The 23,998-nt window shown below is 35.4% G+C and overlaps 1 protein-coding gene across 1 annotated transcript in view; it reads right to left on the minus strand.

The window, feature by feature from the left end:
* Positions 1 to 605: 605 nt before the first annotated feature.
* The window catches only part of LOC100725074 (zinc finger protein 709-like), a 45,905-nt gene continuing 22,512 nt past the window's right edge, over positions 606 to 23,998 (minus strand). The window contains exons 2-4 of the mRNA XM_003462349.4: positions 7,818 to 7,944; positions 7,556 to 7,616; positions 606 to 6,938 (exon numbers count right to left, since the gene is read on the minus strand). Of these exons, the coding sequence (XP_003462397.3) occupies positions 5,039 to 6,938; positions 7,556 to 7,616; positions 7,818 to 7,944 (2,088 nt within the window). The 3' untranslated portion in view covers positions 606 to 5,038. The remainder of the gene's footprint in view (positions 6,939 to 7,555; positions 7,617 to 7,817; positions 7,945 to 23,998) is intronic.

Here is a 23,998-nt window from a genome sequence, read left to right on the forward strand (position 1 = left end):
ATAATATCTCAGGGGAAAGTAGGGAAAAGAAACAATGTCTAAAATTATATAAACACACTTAGGATAGCTAAGACAGTTTCACCACAAATTATAAATTCTTGAAACAAAATAGTTAACACTCATAGAATTGGAACAGTTGTGCATATTTTTGTATAGTGATCTGAGGAACTCTTGAAGATCATTATGTAAAATAAAAACCCTAGTTATGACCATACCATCTTGTTTTTAAGGCTTAAACTATCAGTGTTTTGGACTCTTTGTTACTGTTGTTTATGTGTCTTTGTTTCATATTTGTCTAGGAATTTGTTTTGTTGTGTCTTGGTTTGTTTTGTTCTTCCCTCTAATACAGAAAGGATAGGTATACATGTATACCTATACATCCCTAGATCTTCTAAAGTTTATGAGAAGTGGTAATATAATGCATGATGAAACAGTTACTTTGAAGAAAAAAGAGCAGTGCAGATTCCATAGTGCCATAATGTGAAATTAAGTAATACTATTATCCTTTGTTTAAAGTGATTTTAGTGTGTTCTGATTTTGTAAATTTCAACATACATGAAGGTATATATAGCTATTTTAGAAAGAATGAGAGACATTAGGGTAGCTATTTTTGAATTATTTATTATCTGGTCTTGAAGATCTAAAATGCCTTCATCATCCAGTTCTGGTCAGGTCTTTACTACTTTGTTTTGTATGAATTCATTACATGTGAAGATATGGACAACTATTCAGAAGAAAACATAATGATACACAGTGAAGATCTCCAGTTTTCTTGCTTTAAAATCTGTGTCTTTTACATTGTTATCTTATGATCTGCTTTGTTATGTTTAATTTTACTCTTTAAAAAAAAACCTTAGAGGATTGACCTTACAATCAATTAAAAATATCATCATAGAAATGTATCCAAAAATAGGCAAGAACACAGTATAAATAACAATTTCAGATATTTGTGTTTTTAATGAGTTCACTGACATGTGAGGACACTGGTTTTCCTTCATGTCAATATTATAGCTTCCTATGTAAAAACAATTACAAAATACATTATGGCATCAAAGTATCATGGAATAGAACAAGGCATTATCTCATAAAATCCAGTAACAAACATGCTCCAGAGAAAAGGTCCAACAAGATGAACATTGCATTGAAACCATGGGTGTTATACCATGATTGATATATTCTGGACAGATTACTGTAAATAATGATTTCCTATAAAGGCAAGTTATGGTCATGTGTTGAAATGGGAGTTAGAGATAATCTCCCCCCAAAGTTGCCCCTCTTCCACTGTATCTATATGTTGTTGTTCTTCTAGAGGCAAGATTGAAAGCTATGTACTGTGAAGAGTTTATGTCATCTTGCTCTTACGGGGTTCCTAAATTCTGTCTTCTTCCAACATTGTTATAATTTGCTGATTGTTTTCATGCCCCTGATTGCCCCCAGCCAGGTTCTAAAGTCCAATCCCCGAGGTCTGATATCTTGAATTCTACAACAGTGGGATACTGGCAGTGAAAAACATTGAGCAATATAGCCTATGTTTGGTATCTGTGCTTAAAAGATACCAGAAAAGAAAATTAAGGCATTGCAATGTAAATATAAAAAATTTTATGAGAAAAAAATAAAACTTTATGGAAATGAATGTATTGAAAGAAAAGGATGCAACATATTTACATGACACAATATACACCACTGTTGGTGTAAAAGCAGGAACTTTGTCATGTCATATGAAAAACAAAATTTGCTAATCTACAAGGTGTGTGAACACAATTCAACTTTGTCAAAAACTCATGTTGACATGTCTTTGAAAATAGGTATCAGTAGAAAATATAGCATCTAATTAAAAATGTTCCTTACACAGAATATAGAAAACCCACACAAAAATTTTTAAAAATAGTGCAAAATTCTAATGGTAACAATTACAAAAGATGTCTAATGGCCTATTTTTCCCAATATTAAGGATAAAATAAAAACAAACATGAAACATAAATGGTACTTGAAAGTAAAAATTACATTTGGATCAACCATGCTTCATTAGGACATTACGGACTAAGCTCAGACACTCAGATAAAAACACCTCATTCAGTCTACTCAATATTTTTAAACACTTCACATAAATAATTCATATATGTGATATATTGAAACCACTCAATGTATGTAGTTTCTCATATCTTCAGCTGGGATTTGTTTTCTCTGGAACATTTGTGAGGAAACATTGACATAGAATGCTTTGTTTTATTGCTACAGAATTTCACTAAATGAAACATCTTTATGGGCTTTTCCTAATCAGCTTACATATAGTTTCTTCCCATGATGCTTTTTGATTTGACATAAAATATATATAGTCATGTAGTTAACTTGTGTGCACTGAATGTTCTTCCACATTGTTTATGCACACAGGGCTTCTCCTCAATTAGCTTCATAATGTGTATGTAATTAACACTTAGAAAATCTCTTTCTACATTGCTAGCATATATAGGGTTTTTAATTTTTATTTTGAAAAAAAGATTAAAAGAGGACACAGGTCAGAACAGAACAATTTAAGCAACACAGTGTTTCATCACAAGACTACCCGACATAAAAGTAGCTACCCATAGTGTCTGTTTCCTTGAAATATTTGAGTATACCTTCATATACCATGGTATCAAATATAAAAAGACAATGTGAAACCATTCAAGAGAATGAAAGTATTACAGGATATTAAGAACCAACTAACAGAAAATGAACAATGGTTGCTATATTATTTCCTTATCTATAAAAATTTTTGTTTATACTATCACATATAATAAAATCCAATAAGATATAACATGATAAAATTGATGCAGAGAGAACAAAATCCTAGTGGGACTTTAAAACAAGATGATATTAAATCAGCACTAGCTATTATGTCTTGTTTTCTTCAAAAAAGCTGTTCCTACCATCACAGACAATAAAATCAAACAACCCAGAAGGAAACCATTCAAATTCATGAATGAAAAAATTATGAAGCTTCAAAAGCAATATTATGGGGAATCATGATTACCACATATTTTTATGTATTCTTACCATTTCTTACATTAGGAAAACTATTTGGCATTTATATATGTGAGTTTGATTTATTTCACTTATGAGTGTGGTCTCAAGCTGTGCACATTTATTTATAAATAACTCAATGTGATCATTCTTTATAGCCAAGTAGTACACCATTGTATAAAATATCACAACTTTTTTTTTTATCAAGTGTCCTCGTTGATGGACACTTAGGTTGTTTCCAAGATCTGGCTACTACAAACTGTATTGCTATAAACATGGGTGCACATATATCACTTTGCTATATTTTCAGTTCTTCTGGGAATATGTCTTGAAGAGGAATAGCGGGAACAAATGATAACTCCAATGCCAACTTTCTGAGAAATCTGCAGACTGACGTCCACAATGGTTGCACCAGTCTACACACCCATCAACAGTGCAGGAGAGTTCCTTTTTCCCCACAGCTTCTCCACCATTTATTATTGGTAGTTTTCTTGATCCTGGCCATTCTTTCAGGAGTGAGATGGAATTTCAGTGTGGTTTTAATTTGCATTTCTCTATGAGTAATGATGATGAATATTTGTTTACATAATATTTGCCATTTGTATTTCTTCATCTGAGAATTGTGTATTCATCTCAGATGACCATTTTTGGATTGAATCTTTAAATTTTAGATATCTGATTTTTAAAAATTCACTATATGTTTTAGACAGAAGTCCTTTGTCCGACGGACAGTTCACTAAGATTGTTTCCCAGTTTATACATTTTCTTTTCACTATTCTAGAGATTTCTTTTGATGTGCAGAAACTTTTTAATAATACATTATCCCAGGTGTTGATTCTGGGAAATATTTCCCATGCAGTTTGATTCCTGTCATGAATTCTCTACCTACACCTATGTCTTCAAGGTTTTTACTCAATTTGTCTTCCAATAGATTTAGTGTTTATTTTTTACATTCAGATGTTTGATCCATTTATATTTTAATTTAATACATGGTGATATGCATGTGTCTATTTTTAGTTTTAGGCACACGAGGAGCCAGTTTATCCAATACCATTTATTAAAGAGACTGTCATTCTTCCTGTGGACATGTTTGGCCCCTTTATCAAACATAAGGTGGTTGAGTGTGTTTTTAGTTGTGCTTGTATCTTCTAATCTATTCCATTGATATTCGGCTCTGTTTTGGTTCCAGTACCATGTTGATTTTACTACAGTTGCTTTGTAGTATAACTTTAAGTCAGGGATTGTGATGCCTCCTGTCTTGCCTTTGCTACTTAGAATTTTTTTTTTTTTATTGGTACCCGGGATCAAACTCACAACTGCCTGTTGTAAGGCAGGTGCTTATGCTGCTGAGCTAAATTCCCATCCCCCTTCAAACTGTCTTTACTATTGTAGGTCTCTTCAGGTTCCAGATGAATTTTAGGAGTGATTTCTCTAGATCTACAAGGTATGTTCATGGTATTTTAACTTGGATTGCATTGAATTCATATAACAGCTTTGGGAGAATGGCCACTTTCACAATATTTATTCTTCCTATCCATAAGCAAGTGATGTCTTTCCATTTTCTGTGATCCTCTTCAATTTCTTTTTTAGTGCATTATAATTCTCCCTATATTAATCTTTCACTTTTGCCATGAGAATAATTCCTAAACATTTCATTTTTTGGTTGCTAGTGTGAAGGGTGTGCCTTCTCTTATTTCTCTCTCTGTCATTTTGTTAGTGTATAGAAATGTTATTGAGTTTTGAGTATTGATTTTCTATCCAGCTACACTACTGAATTTATTTATTATACATAGGGTTTTTACACTGTGTACTCTTTCACATTTTTGACAATAATTTTGTGTACTGAAAGCCTTACCAACTTACACACGTACAGTTTCTCTCTATTGTGAGCCTTTTCAAGGTCTTTGACCATTACTGTTACTGCTACTGCTGAAAGCTTTCCCAGTATTCCTTATAATCATAGGGTTTCTATCCAATGGGATTTTTTTCATGGATTTGAAAATCCTGGCTTCTGCTGAACCCTTTCCCACATTGCTTACATATAAGACTTCTCATGCATGTGAGTTCTTTCATGGATTTCACAATAGTCCTGTATACTGAAAGCTTTCCCGCATTGCTTACATACATAAGGTTTCTCTCCAGTGTGAGTTCTTTCATGTACTTTACAATAACTCTGTGTGCTGAAAGCTTTCCCACATTGATTACATACATATGGTTTCTCACCAGTGTGAGATTTTTCATGTAATTTGCAAGAACTCTGTGTGATGAAAGCTTTCCCACATTGCTTACATACGTAAGGTTTCTCACCAGTGTGAGATATTTCATGTACTTTACAGTAACTCTGTGTGCTGAAAGCTTTCCCACATTGATTACATACATAAGGTTTCTCACCAGTGTGAGATCTTTCATGTACTTTAAAATAACTCTGCGTGCTGAAAGCTTTTCCACATTGCTTACATACATAAGGTTTCTCACCAGTGTGAGATTTTTCATGTACTTTACAATTCCTCTGTGTGGTGAAAGCTTTTCCACATTGCTTACATACATAAGGTTTCTCACCAGTGTGAGACCTTTCATGTAATTTGCAATAACTCTGTTTGCTGAAAGCTTTCCCACATTGATTACATACATAAGGTTTCTCACCAGTGTGAGATCTTTCATGTACTTTACAATAACTCTGTGTGCTGAAACCTTTTCCACATTGCTTACATACATAAGGTTTCTCACCAGTGTGAGATTTTTCATGTACTTTACAATAACTCTGTTTGCTGAAAGCCTTCCCACATTGTTTACATACATAAGGTTTCTCTCCAGTGTGAGATCTTTCATGTACTTTACAATTCCTCTGTGTGGTGAAAGCTTTTCCACATTGCTTACATACATAAAGTTTCTCACCCGTGTGAGACCTTTCATGTAATTTGCAATAACTCTGTTTGCTGAAAGCTTTGCCACATTGATTACATACATAGGGTTTCTCACCAGTATGAGATTTTTCATGTAGTTTCCAATTCTCCTTTGTGCTTAAAGCTTTCCCACATTGCTTGCATACATAAGGTTTCTCACCAGTGTGAGTTTTTTCATGTAGTTTGCAAGAACTCTGTGTGATGAAAGCTTTCCCGCATAGCTTACATATGTAAGGTTTCTCACCAGTGTGAGATGATTCATGTACTTTACAGTAACTCTGTGTGCTGAAAGATTTCCCACATTGATTACATGCATAAGGTTTCTTATCAGTGTGAGATCTTTCATGTACTTTACAATAACTCTGTGTGCTGAAACCTTTCCCACATTGCTTACATACATAAGGTTTCTCACCAATGTGAGATTTTTCATGTAGTTTGCAAGAACTCTGTGTGCTAAAAGCTTTCCCACATTGCTTATATACATACTTTTTCTCCTCCATCTGAATTGTTTCATCTTGTTGAGAAATAGTATGTGTGCTGAAAGCTTTCCCACATTGCTTACCTACAGAGGGTATATCCCCCTTCTGGTTTGTCTGATAGATCTCAACATCACTGGGGTTGCTGGAGACATTAAGCTTTTTGGGACATACAAACATTTTGTTTCTAAGATGAGTTCTTTCACTAAGACCAGAGCAGGATGTCTCACACTGATCATGTTCACATTGTTTCTTGCCAGCCTCTGTCCTTGCACGATTCTGAATGGATGGCAAATCATCACAGTTTTTTCTATTTTCATTACATTTAAACAGTTTTCCTTTAAGTTCAAAATACTCATCTGGATTTACTCCACTGTGAGCTCTGATGGGCATATTTATTGAAAAAGGCCCAATCTGAAGCTTTCTACAAGAAAGACTTTCAATTGGAATTAAACCACATAATTTCAAATAGACATTAGCATCTTGATTGCAGAGGAAGCATTCTTTATGCTGATTCCAACCTTCATATTGATGGCATTTCTCACTGTCATCATTTCTGTAAAAGATAAAGAAGACAATATAAAGTGGCTCTCCATATCAATGATTTTTAATGCACGCACATGCTTTTTAATGCATCCTAAGAAATTTGATAATAAATTAAAACAATACAAAATGAGATCTTTGGAGAAAGCTTTTTCTTAAAAAGTGGTATGTTTTTCAAAAATTTTCAATTGGTACATTTTATAATACACTAATTTTAGTTTCATTTTGAGTAACTTATGTATAACAAATATTGATTAATTTTAATACCATTTCCTATTCAATCTACATGCTCTAGTCTTATCCCATTTGTCTTCCCTCTTCTAATATATTACTTTTCTTTATCTATCACCTCTCAACCACAGCTATTTAAAACACCTAAAGGCAATGTCATACATATTTATGATGTTAATAAAAGAACATTTTTATATTACAAATCTGATAGCATTATTTGTATAATTTCAGTTGTAACTGCATTTCTTATGTTGGAATATTGTTGTGTTTAGCTTTCAGACTGTAGAACTCAAGTTGCATATAGTTTTGGAGAGTATTGCTGAAATTAAATAAATTTGAAGATGGTGTTGGATTTTTTATTTCATGTTAAGGAGTATTTTTCTAGAAAGTGCAAATTACCTTATATTTCTGCAATAGTTATTGCAGTCTTCTTCCACTTTCTGGTTTTCCAAGAGTCTCTCTGAATTATAGACAGAGAAGTAAAAGTAGTCACTACATTATTACATAAAAATTAATACATGCCAGTTAGATTCATGATATAACATAAGCAGGCCAGATTAATTTTTCTAATTGTTTGCACATTCTGTTTAATGAATCTGCACTGAAGAGCACAAAACAATCTCTTCTGAATGTATCAGTAAGAAAGAGATTTCATTCTTACCTATTGTTACAATGTTCTGAAAGGTTTCCTCCATCACATCTCTGTAGATCTTCTTTTGGAATGCATTGAGCAAAGTCCATTCCTCACTGGTGAAGCTCACAGTCACATCCTCAAAGGTCATTGACTCCTACAGGATCATACATATATTTCTTGAAAGAAAATTGAGACTAACAGCCTGGACTATGTGATCCCATCTCATAAAAAATTGTAACTGAAAGCAAGGTGTGGTGGTACATGTCTGTAATCCCAGCACTCAGGAGGCTGAGGCAAGAAGATTATTATGACTTCAAGACCACTGTGAGCTACCGAGTGAGTTCAAGGTCAGTGTGATCTACATTGTGAGACTCTGGCTCAAAAAATGAAACAGAACAACAAAAAAAGCTGCTTCATGGTGGCTTATGACAAAAAGCAGTGGACATAACTGCAGCTTGAATAATTATCACAGTGCTGGATAATGCATTCCAATAAAAGCTATACAACACACAACTAATGTCTAATTCAGAAACTTATGGAGAGAAGGAATCCCCCAAGAATGCCTTTCAAAATGGCCACTGCATATTCCCAACAACAAAAATTACAACATTTTGGACACGAAAATTATAATATATTATGCTGAATTTAACTGAGAACTATTATAATGGTATATATATATTGTCTTTTTCCTTTTTATTGGTACCAGGGATCGAACTCATGACTGCCTGCTTGCAAGGCAGGTGCTTATGCCACTGAGCTAAATCCTCAGCCCCCTATAATGTATATTTTTATACACATATGTGATATTATTTATACACACATGTGATCATATAATTCTGTGAGGCTGTGACAGGATTAAAAGGCCTTTAAGCTCAGCCTGGTCTATATACTGAGAAGAAGTGACAAAATCCAAATAATGACAAGTCAAAATATAAAAGGTCAGCGACTCCCTAAAAGAAGTTCCTGAGCTCAATTTCTACCAACACAACAAATACCTGTAATTTTGCCTGTTTTTATGAAAAACTATCTCCATTACACAGAGACAATGTTGCCCAAGGAATTTTAAGCTAAAAAAAGAAAACAATTTACTATCAACATAAAATTGATTAGGTGAATGTAGTAGTAACAAGACAATTGCGTATATAATGATTTAAAGTTGTAACTTTCTTTTAGCCTATATGTCTGAATCACTTTCCAAGTTGACGAGCATAGAAGTCATAGTTCAGTTCCACACTAGGCAGTTTTCAGAGGGAAATTCCTGGTTCAGGAGCTGATTTTGCCTGCCACCACCATCCACTGCTTTCCCATGTTGTATGTATATTCATGTGCTCTTCCATAGACAGAATACCATTCTCCACTTAATTACAGACATGCCTGCAGACCTACACTTGGCACTGTTCACTTGCTGTAACACTGCTTCTACATTTTGTCTTACCTCTTTCAGTATGTAAGGTTTTTTTTTTTTTTTGAGACAGGTTATTCCCTTGTAGCTAAGACTGGCCTTGAATTTATTCTGTATCTCAGTGTGAAACTGAACACCCGAGAATCCTCCTGCATCAGCCTCCTGAATACTAGCAAGGCACTCATGTGGCACCACACCCAGCTAGAATTTTCATTTTTTGAAATAATATCTATAACCTATCCATGCAACATAGCAATTATGTGAGAAAACTTGTTTTTTCTACTTTTTCAAGGCATACACAAAGCATTTGTAGATGCCATATCTCAAGGAGAATCAGCTTGTGTTTATTACTCAAACCCTTATGGAAGTTGTTCTTTAAAAATTATTTTCACTCTTCATTTTTCCAGTGAAAATTTGTTGTCTAAATTGATGTTAGATTCCAGGATGAAAATATGAGATAACACCTCAGTTGATCTATGAGACTCAAAAAGAATTATACATTTGTGGCAGTAAATGTGCCAGCCTTCCCCACATCAAGTTATCTTTTGCACCACTAATTAGGGAGCCTCTGTGCCTGGTAAAAAAGTGCTTTGTTTCCCTAATACAAGCCACACCTGTAACGTTTCCTTCCATGCACTCTGCCATAACCCATGCCTACCTCCCCAATTAGTACTCATAAAAGTCTTGCGCACTCTGATTCATGGTCCCCTTTTCAGTAAGAACAACTGGTAATCCCAGATCCCTGGGAACTGCTGATTTTGCTTTCTTTTGTTTTTGTAAATATCTGGGCCACATTGCTGGATAGGGGAGAGAACACTATTCACAGTTTTTATTTGGAACCTGTATCTAAACTTTTAACTAATTTAGCATATGGTAATTCGGTGTCCTAATTCCTATTCTTTTACTGAGAAAAATAATAAAATATACTCAGAGGAATTTATATTGCTCTACAAATTCAAAAACTTGTCTACTGGATGCAAAGTAGTTGACAAAATAGGAAGGTGAAGGAAGGATATTTAAGTCACGGCAGTATGGATGGAGGGAAATTTGGTAGCATGTGCAAACAAGAACACACTTTTCCAGGTCCTGTCCTTAGAAATATGCCTTCCAAAATTCCCCACCACCTAACACCACATGTTGATACTAAAATCAACAGTGAATGAATTCATTGAAGAGAGGGCTCATTCAAACCAACCAACTTGCAAGGTCATGTGAAATTTAGAAGACATTGTAGATATAAAACAAAATAGCTGATCTGCTGATGGGAGAGAAATAAGCACACAACACAGCAGTCTCACCCTCAATGAAACCTCACACATGTGCCATGAGTATCCCATCAACCCTCCCACTCACTGCATGGTGAGGAATGGAATTTTACGTGCACATCCCATGTTTATTGTGTCCCATTTGCTTGCACTATCTGCCCCTTGTAAAACTCTCACATGCATTTACAGTGTGTTTGAGATCTAAATGATATTTTTTGCTCTGCAGAAACAAAGGCTAAGAGCCTGACTGGCCTGGAATTGTACCAGCCAGAAAATGTTATTTTTTTAAGCTGGATTACCCAAATGACTATATCAGAAACCAATTTGGCCATGAGACAAACATCCTTTGTCTTACAGTCCAGTCTGTAGCTAAGACAGCATATTTTTTTTGTATTTGCCACAAAATAAAGAAACCTTGACACTCATTACTTCAACCCTAACTTTCTGATTTTCTTCCAGATACATTGGTTTTGACAAGGGCAGCACTTTTGCCTCATTTTCTCATTTCTTAACTGTAAAGAGAACAAAGGATCCAGAGAAAGCCATGAGAAACAACAATAGTACAGCAAGATGAACTAGTTTGTGTGTCCCTTGGATTTCTGAGTTAGAAAGAAAATTTGAATGGCCCTGATTCATGCAGCATTACTCTTCCCTGTCTTATCAGACTATTGGTGCTGCATAGCCTGTATTTCAACACTCCAAGATAATTATAGCCTTTTCATCAGAGAAGGCTTCATAACTGTTCTGCACTTGACCATTTAATTCCTCCTTAACCTTCTTAACAAGAAAGTACACTGGGAACATTTTTATTACCAGCAATGGTTTAAGCAGGTTTTTCAGATACACATGAAAATGTGGGTTAACATAGCCACTAATGGGCAACAGTATAGAATCTATGCCTAAGCCTGTTTACTGGTTCCAATGGTAGAGTTTTTATGGTAAAGATCTCTCAGTGCAGGGGATAGGGGACATATCATATCATGGATGCTTTAACTTCTATTTATCAATTTCAGGCCTTAAAAATCTTTATTTGTGTGTCTGGGAATTATCTATTAATTTCTGAATTTGGTACTGTCACTAGCTTCTCTCATTATTTACTCCCATGACATTCCCTCTAAAAATTAACACATTTATGGGAGTCTCAGGGCACCCGTTAGAACACTTCTGTAAACCTATGGCCTATATTTCTTGTGTTGAAGTACATTTCAGCTCCATAGTTCTTAGAATTCATGAGACCCCCACTGTACTCCTGTGGAGACAATTCTTGTGCAAGCCATGGAGAACTCTTGTTCTCACTAGGACAGAGGCTATCTAATGTTTCCCTTACTAGAATTATGAATGATCCCTTCCATGTTGAGAGAGAATGGGAACAGAACTCTCATTCCGATCTGGATTTATTGAAAGATCCTTCCTAATTGTTATCATCAAGAGCTTCGGGTGGCCTAAGAAATGTTTCCCAGCAACCTGTAATACTGAGGCTTCTTAGAGAAAAAAAATCAGCTTTTATAACAATCATATTATTGGGGTAAAAAAAGGTCGAAACCTAAGGAGATTGGTAGAGGACTTCCATCTCATTAATGTAATGCTGTAACTTATTCACCCTAATCCCAGCTTCATGCAAATGGCTTTCGGTCATAGATATTAAAGATGTCTTTTATATATCCCTTTGGAACCAAGGACCCAAAATTTATTTGTTTGAGAAAATGTCTTTACTGACTTTGAACATCAAATTTCAGCGGTCCTTCTCTTCTGTTTTCATAAGAGCTCACACCAGTTTGGGTTGAGGTACAAGAACTATCAAAGACCCAAAGTGATTTTATGTTCAGGGAAGGTAAATTGTACTCTCAGAGGATATCTTCTGTCCTTTAGCAGTTGACTCATCAGACAGGGGCATAAAGACACAGGAAAACACAAGGATAACTAAAGAGTGAAGAAATCTGATATATAGTGTGAAATATTTCTTTTCATGGCAATTCAACCTTAATTTCAAAATGTGGCTGACACACAATTTTCAACTGCTTGTAAACTCACATAAGTCCAGAAGAATAACTACTAGTGTCATCAAGATGCTATTACTGAAAAAATGGGTCTTAGTACAAGTTGGTAGCCAGAACTGTAGCTGGTTTCATTCAGCAACTCCCAGCTCTGAGCAGACTGGTAGAAATTCCTTGGAGTGAGTCCTGCTCCCGTACACATTCCAACAGGCATCACTGAGGTTTTCCTAAAGCCAACCATCTTCTCCCCCTATGTATACTATATGTAGTGATGCTTCCTGCACGTTTACCAGCCTGGGAGGGAGGCAGGAGCCTGCCCCACCTTCTTTGCCCTCCAGCAGCCACAAGTGAGCCACAGCATTCTGGGAAAAGCAGCAAACAGATTTATACCAGCATAACCAATGTTCACCATTAAATATCCCTAGCAAGCATGGGCTCCAAAATGCAAATTATCTTGTTTCAGAGAAATGGCAGTCAACACAGGAAGAGCTGGGGACCTTACTGTCCACTAGTCTAGAATAAACCAGGAAATGAGAAAAGGAAGAAGCAAAAGGCAGTCTGGCCTCCAACCCAAGCAGTATTGGTCAAGGAGATGTAAACACAGAAGAGACAGGGAATCACACACCTGAAGTTTCCAAAGTAACAGTAACTGAAGTAAAGAATCAACTTCAAGAGGCTAGAAAAGAATTAGAACAGAAATACTATCTGAGGTAAAAGAAGAAATGAGAGAGTCAGTGTGCTTCAGACAAACAGAAACTGACAAAAACAGAAACTGGGCCTCCTATATACACCTGTATGGAAGGAACAAAAAATTTTTAAGAGGAGGCAACAAGAAATGCTTCTCAGTTCCCAATCCTGAGAACACTAATCTAGGAAAGGTAATGCAAAGGAGAATGAGGAAAGAAAACATGCAATATCAGGCATGGCACCAATAGACATAAAGCGAAATCTTTGGGACCTCATAGACAAGCTCAGAAGTGAAGTATTTAACCAAATAAAGCAAGATATAAGTAGAATAGTTAAAGAAATGCTAAGCAGCAACAAGAAAAAAACATATGGTAGAAGGTAAGAACAAAAAAGGGGGGAGAATTGTTTGATGGACAAAATAAAGAAAACATAGAATACATGAAGTAGGTTCAAAAAGATTACCAGGAAACTAAAAACTCTATTGAAAGCTGGCATAACAACTTGAAAGAAATTAAGAATAGATTATCTTAACTGGAGGACAGGCTTCTAATGTGGGAATATGAAAGGAAAAACTTCTTAAAAATAATAAGGAAACAAGCAGTAACAATACAAAGGCTAGAAGATAACAAGAGGATTTATAACTTAAGAAAAAGGAATGTAAATGAAGAAGCAGGGATACAAACAAAGGAACTGCAAAGAAATATTCACAAAAATCGTCAAGGAAAACTTCCCAAACATATGAAAATGTAAAGATGCTCAGATGTATGAGGCATACAGAACTTCAGCCACCTACAATGAAAACAGAATGACACCCAGGCATATAATAATCAAGATTCCAGAAATCCAATATAAGAACAGAATATTAAAAGCTGTCAGAGACAAGAAACAGATCACTTACAAGGGAACACCCATCAGAATTACAGCAGACTTGGCACAAACCATCAAATCTCAAAGAGCGTGGGGTGAAATAATCCAAGCTCTGGAAGACAATAACCTCCAAAGATTTATATATCCTGCACAACTATCCCTAGAAATTAATGGACAAACAAGGTGCTTCCAAGATAAAGAGGAACTGGGGGAATTCACAATCACCAATCCAACTCTACAGACAATACTGCAGGACATTCTAGAGAGAGAGGATCCCAGAAACAGTGGCAGAGAGGCCACAATGAATGGAGCAGAAAGCGAAATGAAGAAGACAAACAGACAACTAATGACAGCAAAAGAGCTCAACAGAATTGAGGCAAAGAAGGTTGGATATAATTACTAATATAGACGGCCTAGATATATTAACTTAAGGGAAAAAAGAGAGAATCACAGACAGAGTGGATCAAGAGGTAGCGTCCAATGAGAGGCTCTTTATAGGAAATATAATTAGCCTAAAGAAGACTATATGGATGAAAATCAAACATGAGAAAATGAACTCGGTGTGATAGGGAACCAGAGGGTAATAAGGGTAACTAGATCAGTATTTATGGATAGGTTGAACAGACAGGCTGAATAAATGAAGAAAATAACTAGAAATACAGCTCAGTTTGGAAACACTTAGGTAAATAGCAGGTTGCTCCCACAATACAAAACCATAAATATTGGGAATACCCAAAAATACACAGTTCATTCTGCAGGAGTAAAGGGGAGGAATACTCTCTTTAAAAAAATTGAAGAAGATATAGCTAATAGTGTATCAGGAATTAAAACCACTTTTACTTGCACCATTCTGCTTGGTTGGAACTTGTTCTGTCTTAGTTTGTATACAAGCACTGGATCTGAGGACATAGACAGCTTTCCGAAGATATAAGAACATAGCACAGTGGACATCTTTAATTTCTGATTAACTCAATCAGGATCCTTGTATGACTTATAGTGTTGTATCATGACTGATCTTAGTTAAATCTGACTTGTTTGACTGCTGCTTATTACTGACAGATCTTATTCAAAACTGTTATGTTGCTAGAATCAAGTTGAGGAGTATAGACAACTATACTCAAAATGACAATGATTTATCATGATATCCATTCTGATTTGATTACTACCTGTTTTGTAGCTCTACACTATTTACAAAGTTGTATTTCTGTCAATCCTGTTATGTATTGATATGTTCAATTATACTTTATCTGATGATATAGCCAATTCTGTTGATGATAACAAGAAATAGCAGTGACCATGATAGAATTCCTTATACAGCAGACTTATGTCTTTTTAGTTTTATGCGTTTATAGGACAAAGTTTAGTTCTGTCCTGCTTTGTTCTGTTTCTCCCTCTAATATAGAAAGGATAGAAATCATGTTAAGACTCATAGCTGTGTAAAATCTATAAGCAGTTTATGAGAACTGATCTTATGACATATGATGAAATTAACAAATACTTTGAAGGAAAGAAAGGGGATCTGCAGTACCCAGTGCTGATTCCAAAGTGTTATAATGTGAAATCCAGAAATATTATCAATCTTTGTTCAGAAGGATTTTAGTCTAATAAGTTATGTTAGGTCTCAACATAAAGATATGTATAAATGTGTACATGTCTAAGTGTATAGGATTGATAGCCATAAAACATAGTTTTTCTTGGATAATTGAACAGAACTGTTTGCAGTCTCCCTGGTTCAATTTCCCTTTATAGGTTCCACTTATGTATCTTGAACAACTATTTGTCGGGGGTCAACATGTATATATCAACTAGTATTTGTGACTCTTTATTTCTTTTCTTTGAAAGTATGTATTATTTCTGCCCGTTTTTTATTTTGTTTTGTCTTTCTTTAAATAAATAAAAAAAAAGAAATGCACACATAATGAAAGAAATGCTAAGCAAACCTAAAAAAGAATCACATGAAAGAGTAAAGGAACACAGGAAAATGAGGAAAACTTTCAATGACAAATATAAATAACATTTAGATTACATGAATCAGATTTGAAGAGATTATCAGGAAATCAAAAGCTGGCAAAACTCCTTGAAAGAAACTAAAAACAGACTATTGAACCTTGAAGACAGGTTTGCAGCTTGCAATCATGAAGGAAATATTTCTTAAAAATAACCAAGAACCAGGAAATGACAATACAAAGGCTACAAGATGACAGGAAATTTATGATTTAAGAATAAAAATAAGAGCACAAAAGCAAGAGTAAATGTAGGGAGCAGAGTGACCGCCCCACTGCTGTCTCCCTGCCTCTCCCTCTTAATGCACCTACATTAACCATAATCTTGTCCTGCTCATGTCATGTACACGGATGTGAGGATGACCTATCAGAGATCACCCCATAGCCTCTTCCTGTCCCACCAGCCTGCCCCTGCCCTAAAAAAGCCATGACCGCATTATCAATAAATGAGGCTTGATCTGACTTTCTTGACTTGTCTCCATCTCTCTGTCTACTACCCTGCATCTGTCATCCCCATTCCTTCCCCAGGAAACTGCCCCATGGATCTGGATTGACCTGTGGGATGTGTCAAGTAAATACAAAAGAAATACAAAGCCTATTTACAGAAATAATTAAAGAAATCTTCCCAAGTACAGGAAAAGAAAATGATATTCAGATAAGTGAGACATACAACACTCCAGCCAGCTATATCCAAATTAATCTTCACCCAGATATGTAATAATCAATATCCCAGAAACTCACCACAAGAACAGAATACTAAAAGCTATCAGAGAAAAAACAGATTATCTATAAAGAAAACCCTCAAAATCATGACAGGCTTCTCGATAAAAACCATCAAATCAAGAAAACCTGGGAGTGAAGTATTCCAAATCCTGAAAGAAAATAGCCTCCAACCAGATTGATCCACCCTGAAAAACAATCTTTTAAAATTAATGGAGAGGGGCTGGGGGTTTAGCTCAGCGGCATAAGCACCTGCCTTGCAAGCAGGCGGTCGTGAGTTTGATCCCCGGTACCGATAAAAATGAAAAAAAGACAAAAAAAAAAAAAATAAAATAAAAAAAAAATAAAATAAAATTAATGGAGAAACAAGATACTCCCATGACAAATAACAACTGATGGAATTCATGACCATATAACCAACCCTACTAAAAACACTGAAGGACATCTGTTCTAGAGAGAGAAAACAAAGACAAGGAATTCAGGAACAGGGAAGGGGGTTGTCTTAGTTACTTTTTACTCACTGCTGAGACAAAAATACCTGCAGCCCAAAGATGGGAAAGGAAAGGTTTATTTCTTACAGTTTTTTGGAAGTTTCAGTCTACACTTAGTTGGCTCCAAGGCAGGTGGGAATGGTTGGGCCTCAGTTCATGGCGGCCACAAACCAGCAAACAGGAACCAGCAAAGAGCAAGACAGACCTTCTTCCTGCCATTACATCACATTCTGGCTCCACCCCTCTGTGGGTGTAGCACTGACACCATGAATCCAAGCACTAGACAATGAACCAATCACAAATGCAAAATGCAAAATCATGAGGCCTGGGGGACACAGACATAAACCATGACAGGGGTGTCCACCGAATGGGGCAGACTGTGGAATGAATGGGAAAATAGACAAACAATGGCATAAAAATAGCATGGAAGAGATGAGGCAGAGGAGGTTGGTCATAATTACTAATACAGTTGGCCTCACTTTACCAATAAAAAGAAACAGGCAGAGTGGATGAGGAGACAGGGCCCATCAGTATGCTTTATCGAAGAAATACACTGAAGTAAAAAATGGAGTTTATAGACTGAAAGTCAAAGATGAACAAACAATTCTGTCTATGTGATTGGGAACCAGAAAAAAGTGATTTTTCCATCAGCTGCAGAAAGGCTAGAAAGCCATGACACATTTATACAATAGCAAACTACTCAGCTCTAAAGAAAGATAATCTTGAGGCTCTTATAGGTAAATGGATAGTACTTGAGATCATGCTCAGGAGTAAAAGGGTTTGTAGTCACTTAGGTCAATAGTGGCTTTCCTCCTTAATATCAAAACTAAAGGAGATGGATCCAAAATGTATAATACATCCTGTGAAGTTGGAAGGGGGAGAAATTGTCTAAAAATAGAAGATAGTGGCCATATTTAATCTATTATCATGACTTTCAACATATTGTTTCCATTGGTCAGTTTAGTTTGGTTTTATTCTGTTTCAATTTGTCTACTTCTATTAGATTTGATGGCATGGACAGCTGTTCCAAAGTGACCAGAATATATTATGACAACCATTTTTGATTTCCTATTAGCTTCATTTGAAAAACTGATTGTTTTGCTTTGACTGATCTTATTCTATCCTGCTTTGTTTGATACTACAAAGTCCGATGGTATAGGCAACTACTTTGAAGACAATGAGATGCACTATGATACCCATTTTCATTTGACTCTTACCTTCTTTTGAAGTCTTATAGTGTCTCCACTGTCTTGTTTTCATTGGTTTTGTTCTGAATTGTTTTGTTTGATGTAGTATGCCTGATGATATAGGCAATTCTTTTGAAGACAACAAGAGGCATTACACTAGCCATTATAGATCACCTGGTATTTTGTTTTTAAGTCATTTATTATGCTCATTCTTTTGACTTTGGTTTGTTTTGTCTCATTTGATTTTACTCTCTTCAAAATGAAAACAAAGAATTTTCAAAGTCCATGTCTTGCTGAATCCAAGGCAGGGTAGCTTGGTAGAAGGGAATGGAAAACAGGATACTTATCCATGGCATGGCACAGGGAAGCAGAAAACATCATAGGAGGGAGGAGATATAACATAAGCTCATACAGATCATATCCACAGTGACTCACCACTTTCACTAGTTGTTACCTCCTAAGATCATACACAGCTATGGCATAATCAAACATCATCATGTATTTACGATATCCAAGATTTGGTCATATCCCAAACTCCCCATCTGTGAGTCCATGATGCTTTGATAGAACAACTACATTCCATATAAAGCCACAATACAATTATGATTGCAAGAGCTAGGCCACAGATTTTAACACAGGAAATGCAAATGTAAACACAGTGGGCTGACTCCATAACCACAGACAAGGGTTGATTGTATGAAAATGTGGAGAACATGTACTTAGTTTATGCCATGTATATGACACAGTTGTAAGGGCACAGCAGGTTGAAAGTGTTTCATTATGACACTGAACATAATTTCAAAGGTACAGAAAATATACTGTAGGTACATAATGTATGTAGCATATATTTACCCCACAACTATGCGCTCATTAGCAGTGTGAAGATGAACTTCAGCAAGAGTAGCACAAGGAGCACTGGCTGGAGATACCACAGGAAATATAAAATGCCAAAGAAAATCAACTGAGATGGTGTACAATAATTCTAATGTGGCTGTGGTGGTTGCTGGGATCTAAAATGGAATAAAGATGCACAAGTGAGAATCTAGGCTGGTGGGGCAGCTTGAATGGCAGCCTAACTGTATGTAACTGCACAAGGTGTTACAACTTACGTGTTTTTCAAAACATCTATTTACAAATAAATTTCTTAACATTTCCCATGGAGATAGAGGATATCAAAAGTTGAAGCCAATATTTAGCAACTAGTTGCTTCTTATTAATACAGATCATAGGGCAGTGCAGTTTGGGAGTCATTGTCAGTAGGAATGGATGAACAGGGATGGTAAAATTCACAGTGTAGGTCTTCTAGGTTTTTTTTTTTTTTATCAGTACCTGGAAATGAACTCACAACTGCATGCTCACAAGGCAAGCACTTATGCCGCTGAGCTAAATCCACAGCCCTAGTGCACATACTCTATGAATGATATTTGAATATATTTATAAAATGCTTTGCCTAAGAGTCTGTCTTATCTTGGAAAGTTAGAGTGCATTGATTTACATTTTTAATATTTGAATTTTTGTCACTAATTCAAAACTTTAAGCTTCCTATTGTGTCGAAATGTAAACATCTAAGAAAGATACTACACATTTGCAAAGGCTGGTCCTCAAACATAAGCATGTCTCAGCAGTAGAAACCTATCTTAATATTAATTACAAGAAACAAAAATGAAAACCTCATCTGATTATTTGAAACTTAGTATAAGTATTATTTTCTAAAATTCAATTTCTATTCATTATTTCTAAAAGATTTCTACAGAAAAGTATGTTAAATGAAACTTCCTAACCAGATACAGTACAGGATCACATAACAAATACATGGGCTCCTGAGCGCAGACACTGTCTAGTTACACTTTTAAAATCAGAAATGTATGTATTCTCTGTCTCAAATGTGTCACATTAGATCAGAAGTAATGTGACTGATTGCAAAGAAATAAATAGAAATTAATGATATTAATATTGAGGGGAAGAGGTGCCTTCCTCCAGAATACAATCTAAACTCAAAGGGCAATAAAGATGTAGACTTGCTGAGATTAACCAGTACACAGACTTAAAAGTTACTGCTGAGTTGTTGGGATAAATCGCAGATCTTGACTCTGCCTCCACACATTACCTCATAGTGACAGCACAGACAAATGTAGGAGTGGATTTTCACTTGTTCCACTCCATTGTTTGATTTTTATTTTTATGAGTGTGAAAGTGGTTTTTTTTCTTTCTGTGGATCTTGTTCTGTTTGTCTTTTCATTCCTTTCTTTTCTCTCCCCTTTCTGTCTTCTGCACCAGTTTCCCAAATTTAGTAAGATATTCCTTAGTCCTCTACTTCTAATCACTTCCTTATAGTCTACTTCTCTGTTTCTCTAACTCCTATTAAATTATAATCCCTTAGGGCCTGGGGATTTAGGTCAGCAGCATAAACACCTGCCCTAAAAGTAGGTGGTCATGAGTTTGATCCCCAGTACCAGAAAAAAAAATTATAATCCCTTAGGATAAAATTGACATATTAAGGATGTACGCACTGCATAATATTTTCTAGTTTGTTTTAGATTTTGTTTCATGGAGGTAAAGGTGCTAGAGTAGTGGTTACTTCAGGTTGTCAATTTCAAGGATGTGCTTGATGGTAATGTTGTGGCTGGCAGTTCTCGTTAGCCTGGGGTGGCATAGCTGTTTTAAGTGCCTATTGTTCCTAGTGTTCTAAGCCTGAAATTGACTAGGATTCTTGGAAGGCACTGTGGAACAGTGCCAAAGAAATGTGGCAAAGATGAACAGGTAGCAACTTCTCATTATTCCAGAATTGAAGAGGGAGAATGTTGCCATGGATTTAAAGCCTCCAAGCCAGCTACACATGGAAGACATATTCTCTTTGTATAAGTGGTTTCAATACTAGCAACAAAAATAGCTCACTATAGACAATTTACAAGCATCAACTCTGGAAATAAACTTTAAGAAAGAAAAACAAAAGATGAAATCATAGGCATTGAGCTCAGCACAGGCAAACTCATGGATCAAAGACTTGAGACAATCTGAATGCCACCCATCTTGCCTCTTTGAAGTGGTAACAACCAAGCAATTGAAAGAGGCTTTAAAAAATCAGAAATAATTTCTCAGATAGATGAAGAAATGGTAGGAACAATGAAAACCATGTTTAGGGTTTCTGGGGCAGAGACAAAGTTAATAAATAGAGTAACTTAAGAAAATGATGCAAATTACGAGAGCCCAAGAAAGGAAAGAGGACAAATTGATAAACAGATTCAGGTACAAAACAAGGATGTCCACTGTCTTCACTCTTAATTCATCATAGTTTTGGAAACCTTAGCCAGACAAATTAGGCAAGAGAAGCAAATGAAAAGAATAATATTAGGAAATGGCAAAGGTAAAATATCACTATTTGTGTATCACAGGATCTTTTATACAGAAGAACCAAAAATGCCACTAAAGGACTGTTCCAATTAATCAGAAAGTTTGGCAGTGTAGCTGGATATAAAATCAACACTCAAAAGTCAATAGCCTTCCTGTAAATGAATAAAAAACCAACTGAGAGAGAATTTAAGCATATAATAATTTTCATTATATTACTTAAATAAATGAAACATCTGGAAATCAATCAAATGACATCACAGGGTTGTAAAAGATCTCTACATTGAAAACTATTGTACTTTGAAAAAGGAAGTTGAAAAGGATATCAGAAAATGGAAAGATATCCCCTCATCTTATATAGGAAGATTCAATATAGTGAAAGTGGCCAGAGTTCCAAAACTGTTAAACAGATATAATGCAATTTTGATCAATACTGCAACCACATACATCAAAGAATTAGACAAAAGTATTCTTAAACTTAATTGGAGCCAAAAGAGACATGGAAAAGCACATGCATTTCTGGGTAGCAAAGGCAAGGGAGTGGGCATCAAATTGAAATTATATTATAAAGGTACTGTGCTTAACAACAGCATGGTGCTGACAAAAAAAAAAAAAAAAAAGACACTGATGATCAATGGAATGAATGAAAAGATGCCTGAAACAACTGCCAGCATCTTTAGTCCCCTTAGCTTTAACAAAGTTTCCAAATGCATTCCCTGGAAAGAAAGCCTCTTCAGTAAATGGTGCTGGAAAACCTGGCTTGGCACTGGCCAAAGATGAAAATTGAATTCATATCTCACATAACACACTAAGCTAAATATAAGATGGATTAAAGTTCCCAATACTAAAACAGAAATGTTGAGTCTGCTGGAATAGACAAACAGTAAAATTCTTGAAGACTATGGGTGTAGGCAAGACTTCAAAACTGATTGCATAAGTATCATAAAGAATCAACAACTGGGATTTTATTTTACTAACAAGATTTTCACAGCAAAAGAAACAATCAGTCTAGGTTGTTAAAAGAAAACTTAGAATCTGGGAAAAATGTTTTCTTGCTACTCCTTAGACAATGATTACTAGTGAGAATATACAAACAACTCCCAAGTCAGGCCTCTCAAATTTAGCAATCCAATTCATAAAAGAGTATCTGAGATGAATACATACTTCTCAGAAGAAGAAATACAAAGAGCAAACAGTTACAGTTGGTAAAGAATCTCTAGCCTTTCAATAGACGTGAATTGAAACAACACTGAGATTCCATCTCAGCTCAGAAAGATTAGTTAATATAAAGAAGTGAGTTAACTATAAAAGTTGGAAGGGCTGTGGGTAAAAGGGACCATTCTTAATTGTTGGTGGAACTGCGGACTAGTGCAACCATTGTGGAAACCAGAGTGGAGATTTTTCAAGAAACTACAATTAATGGTTCCATTTAACCCAGTTATTCCTCTTCTAGGCATTTTCCCAGAAGAATTAATAACATCATACACAGTGAAATAATGTGCACCCATATTTGCAGCAGTACAATTTGCAATAGTAGAATCTGGATACAAACCAAATGCCTATCAACTAAGAAGTGGATGAATAATATTGTTTATAGCAATGGAGTATTATTAACAATGGAGGTTTTAACAATGGAGTATTATTACAAAACAGTAAATTGCAAATTTTTATAAATATGTGCATCAAACCCTAGTTCACAGTTATAAGTTGAAAAAAAGCATTCCCATATCTCTTATACTGATGTGTCCTGAATGTTCTTTTCTTTTTTTTAAATTTTATTTAAAGAAAGACTAAACAAAACAGAAAATAGGTAGAAATAATACATGCATTCAAAGAAAAAATAAACAGTAAGAAATCACTGGTTGATGTTTACATATTGTCATTTTACAAAGTTATTCAAGATACAAAAATGGAACATGTAACGTGAGAATTCAAACCGCGAGACTGCAAACAGTTCTGTTCAACTGTTCAATAAAAACATCGAGATATGGTTATCAATCCTATACACTTAAACATACATGCAGTTATCCATATCTTCAATTGTGTTGAGATAGAAAAAACCCAAGCAGGCTAATATCACTCTGAACAGAGAATAATACTATTGCTGGGTTTCACATTATGACACACCAGAATCAGCACTGGGTTCTTTAGTGACTCTTTTTCCTCAAAGTATCTGTTCATTTCATCATTTGTCATAAGATCAGCTCTCATAAACTGTTTATAGATTCTACACATGCATGAGTC

The sequence above is a fragment of the Cavia porcellus genome, unplaced genomic scaffold, assembly GCF_034190915.1.
Source record: "Cavia porcellus strain 051 isolate PalLab524CR breed Dunkin Hartley unplaced genomic scaffold, mCavPor4.1 scaffold_23, whole genome shotgun sequence".
NCBI classification, from domain to species: domain Eukaryota; kingdom Metazoa; phylum Chordata; class Mammalia; order Rodentia; family Caviidae; genus Cavia; species Cavia porcellus.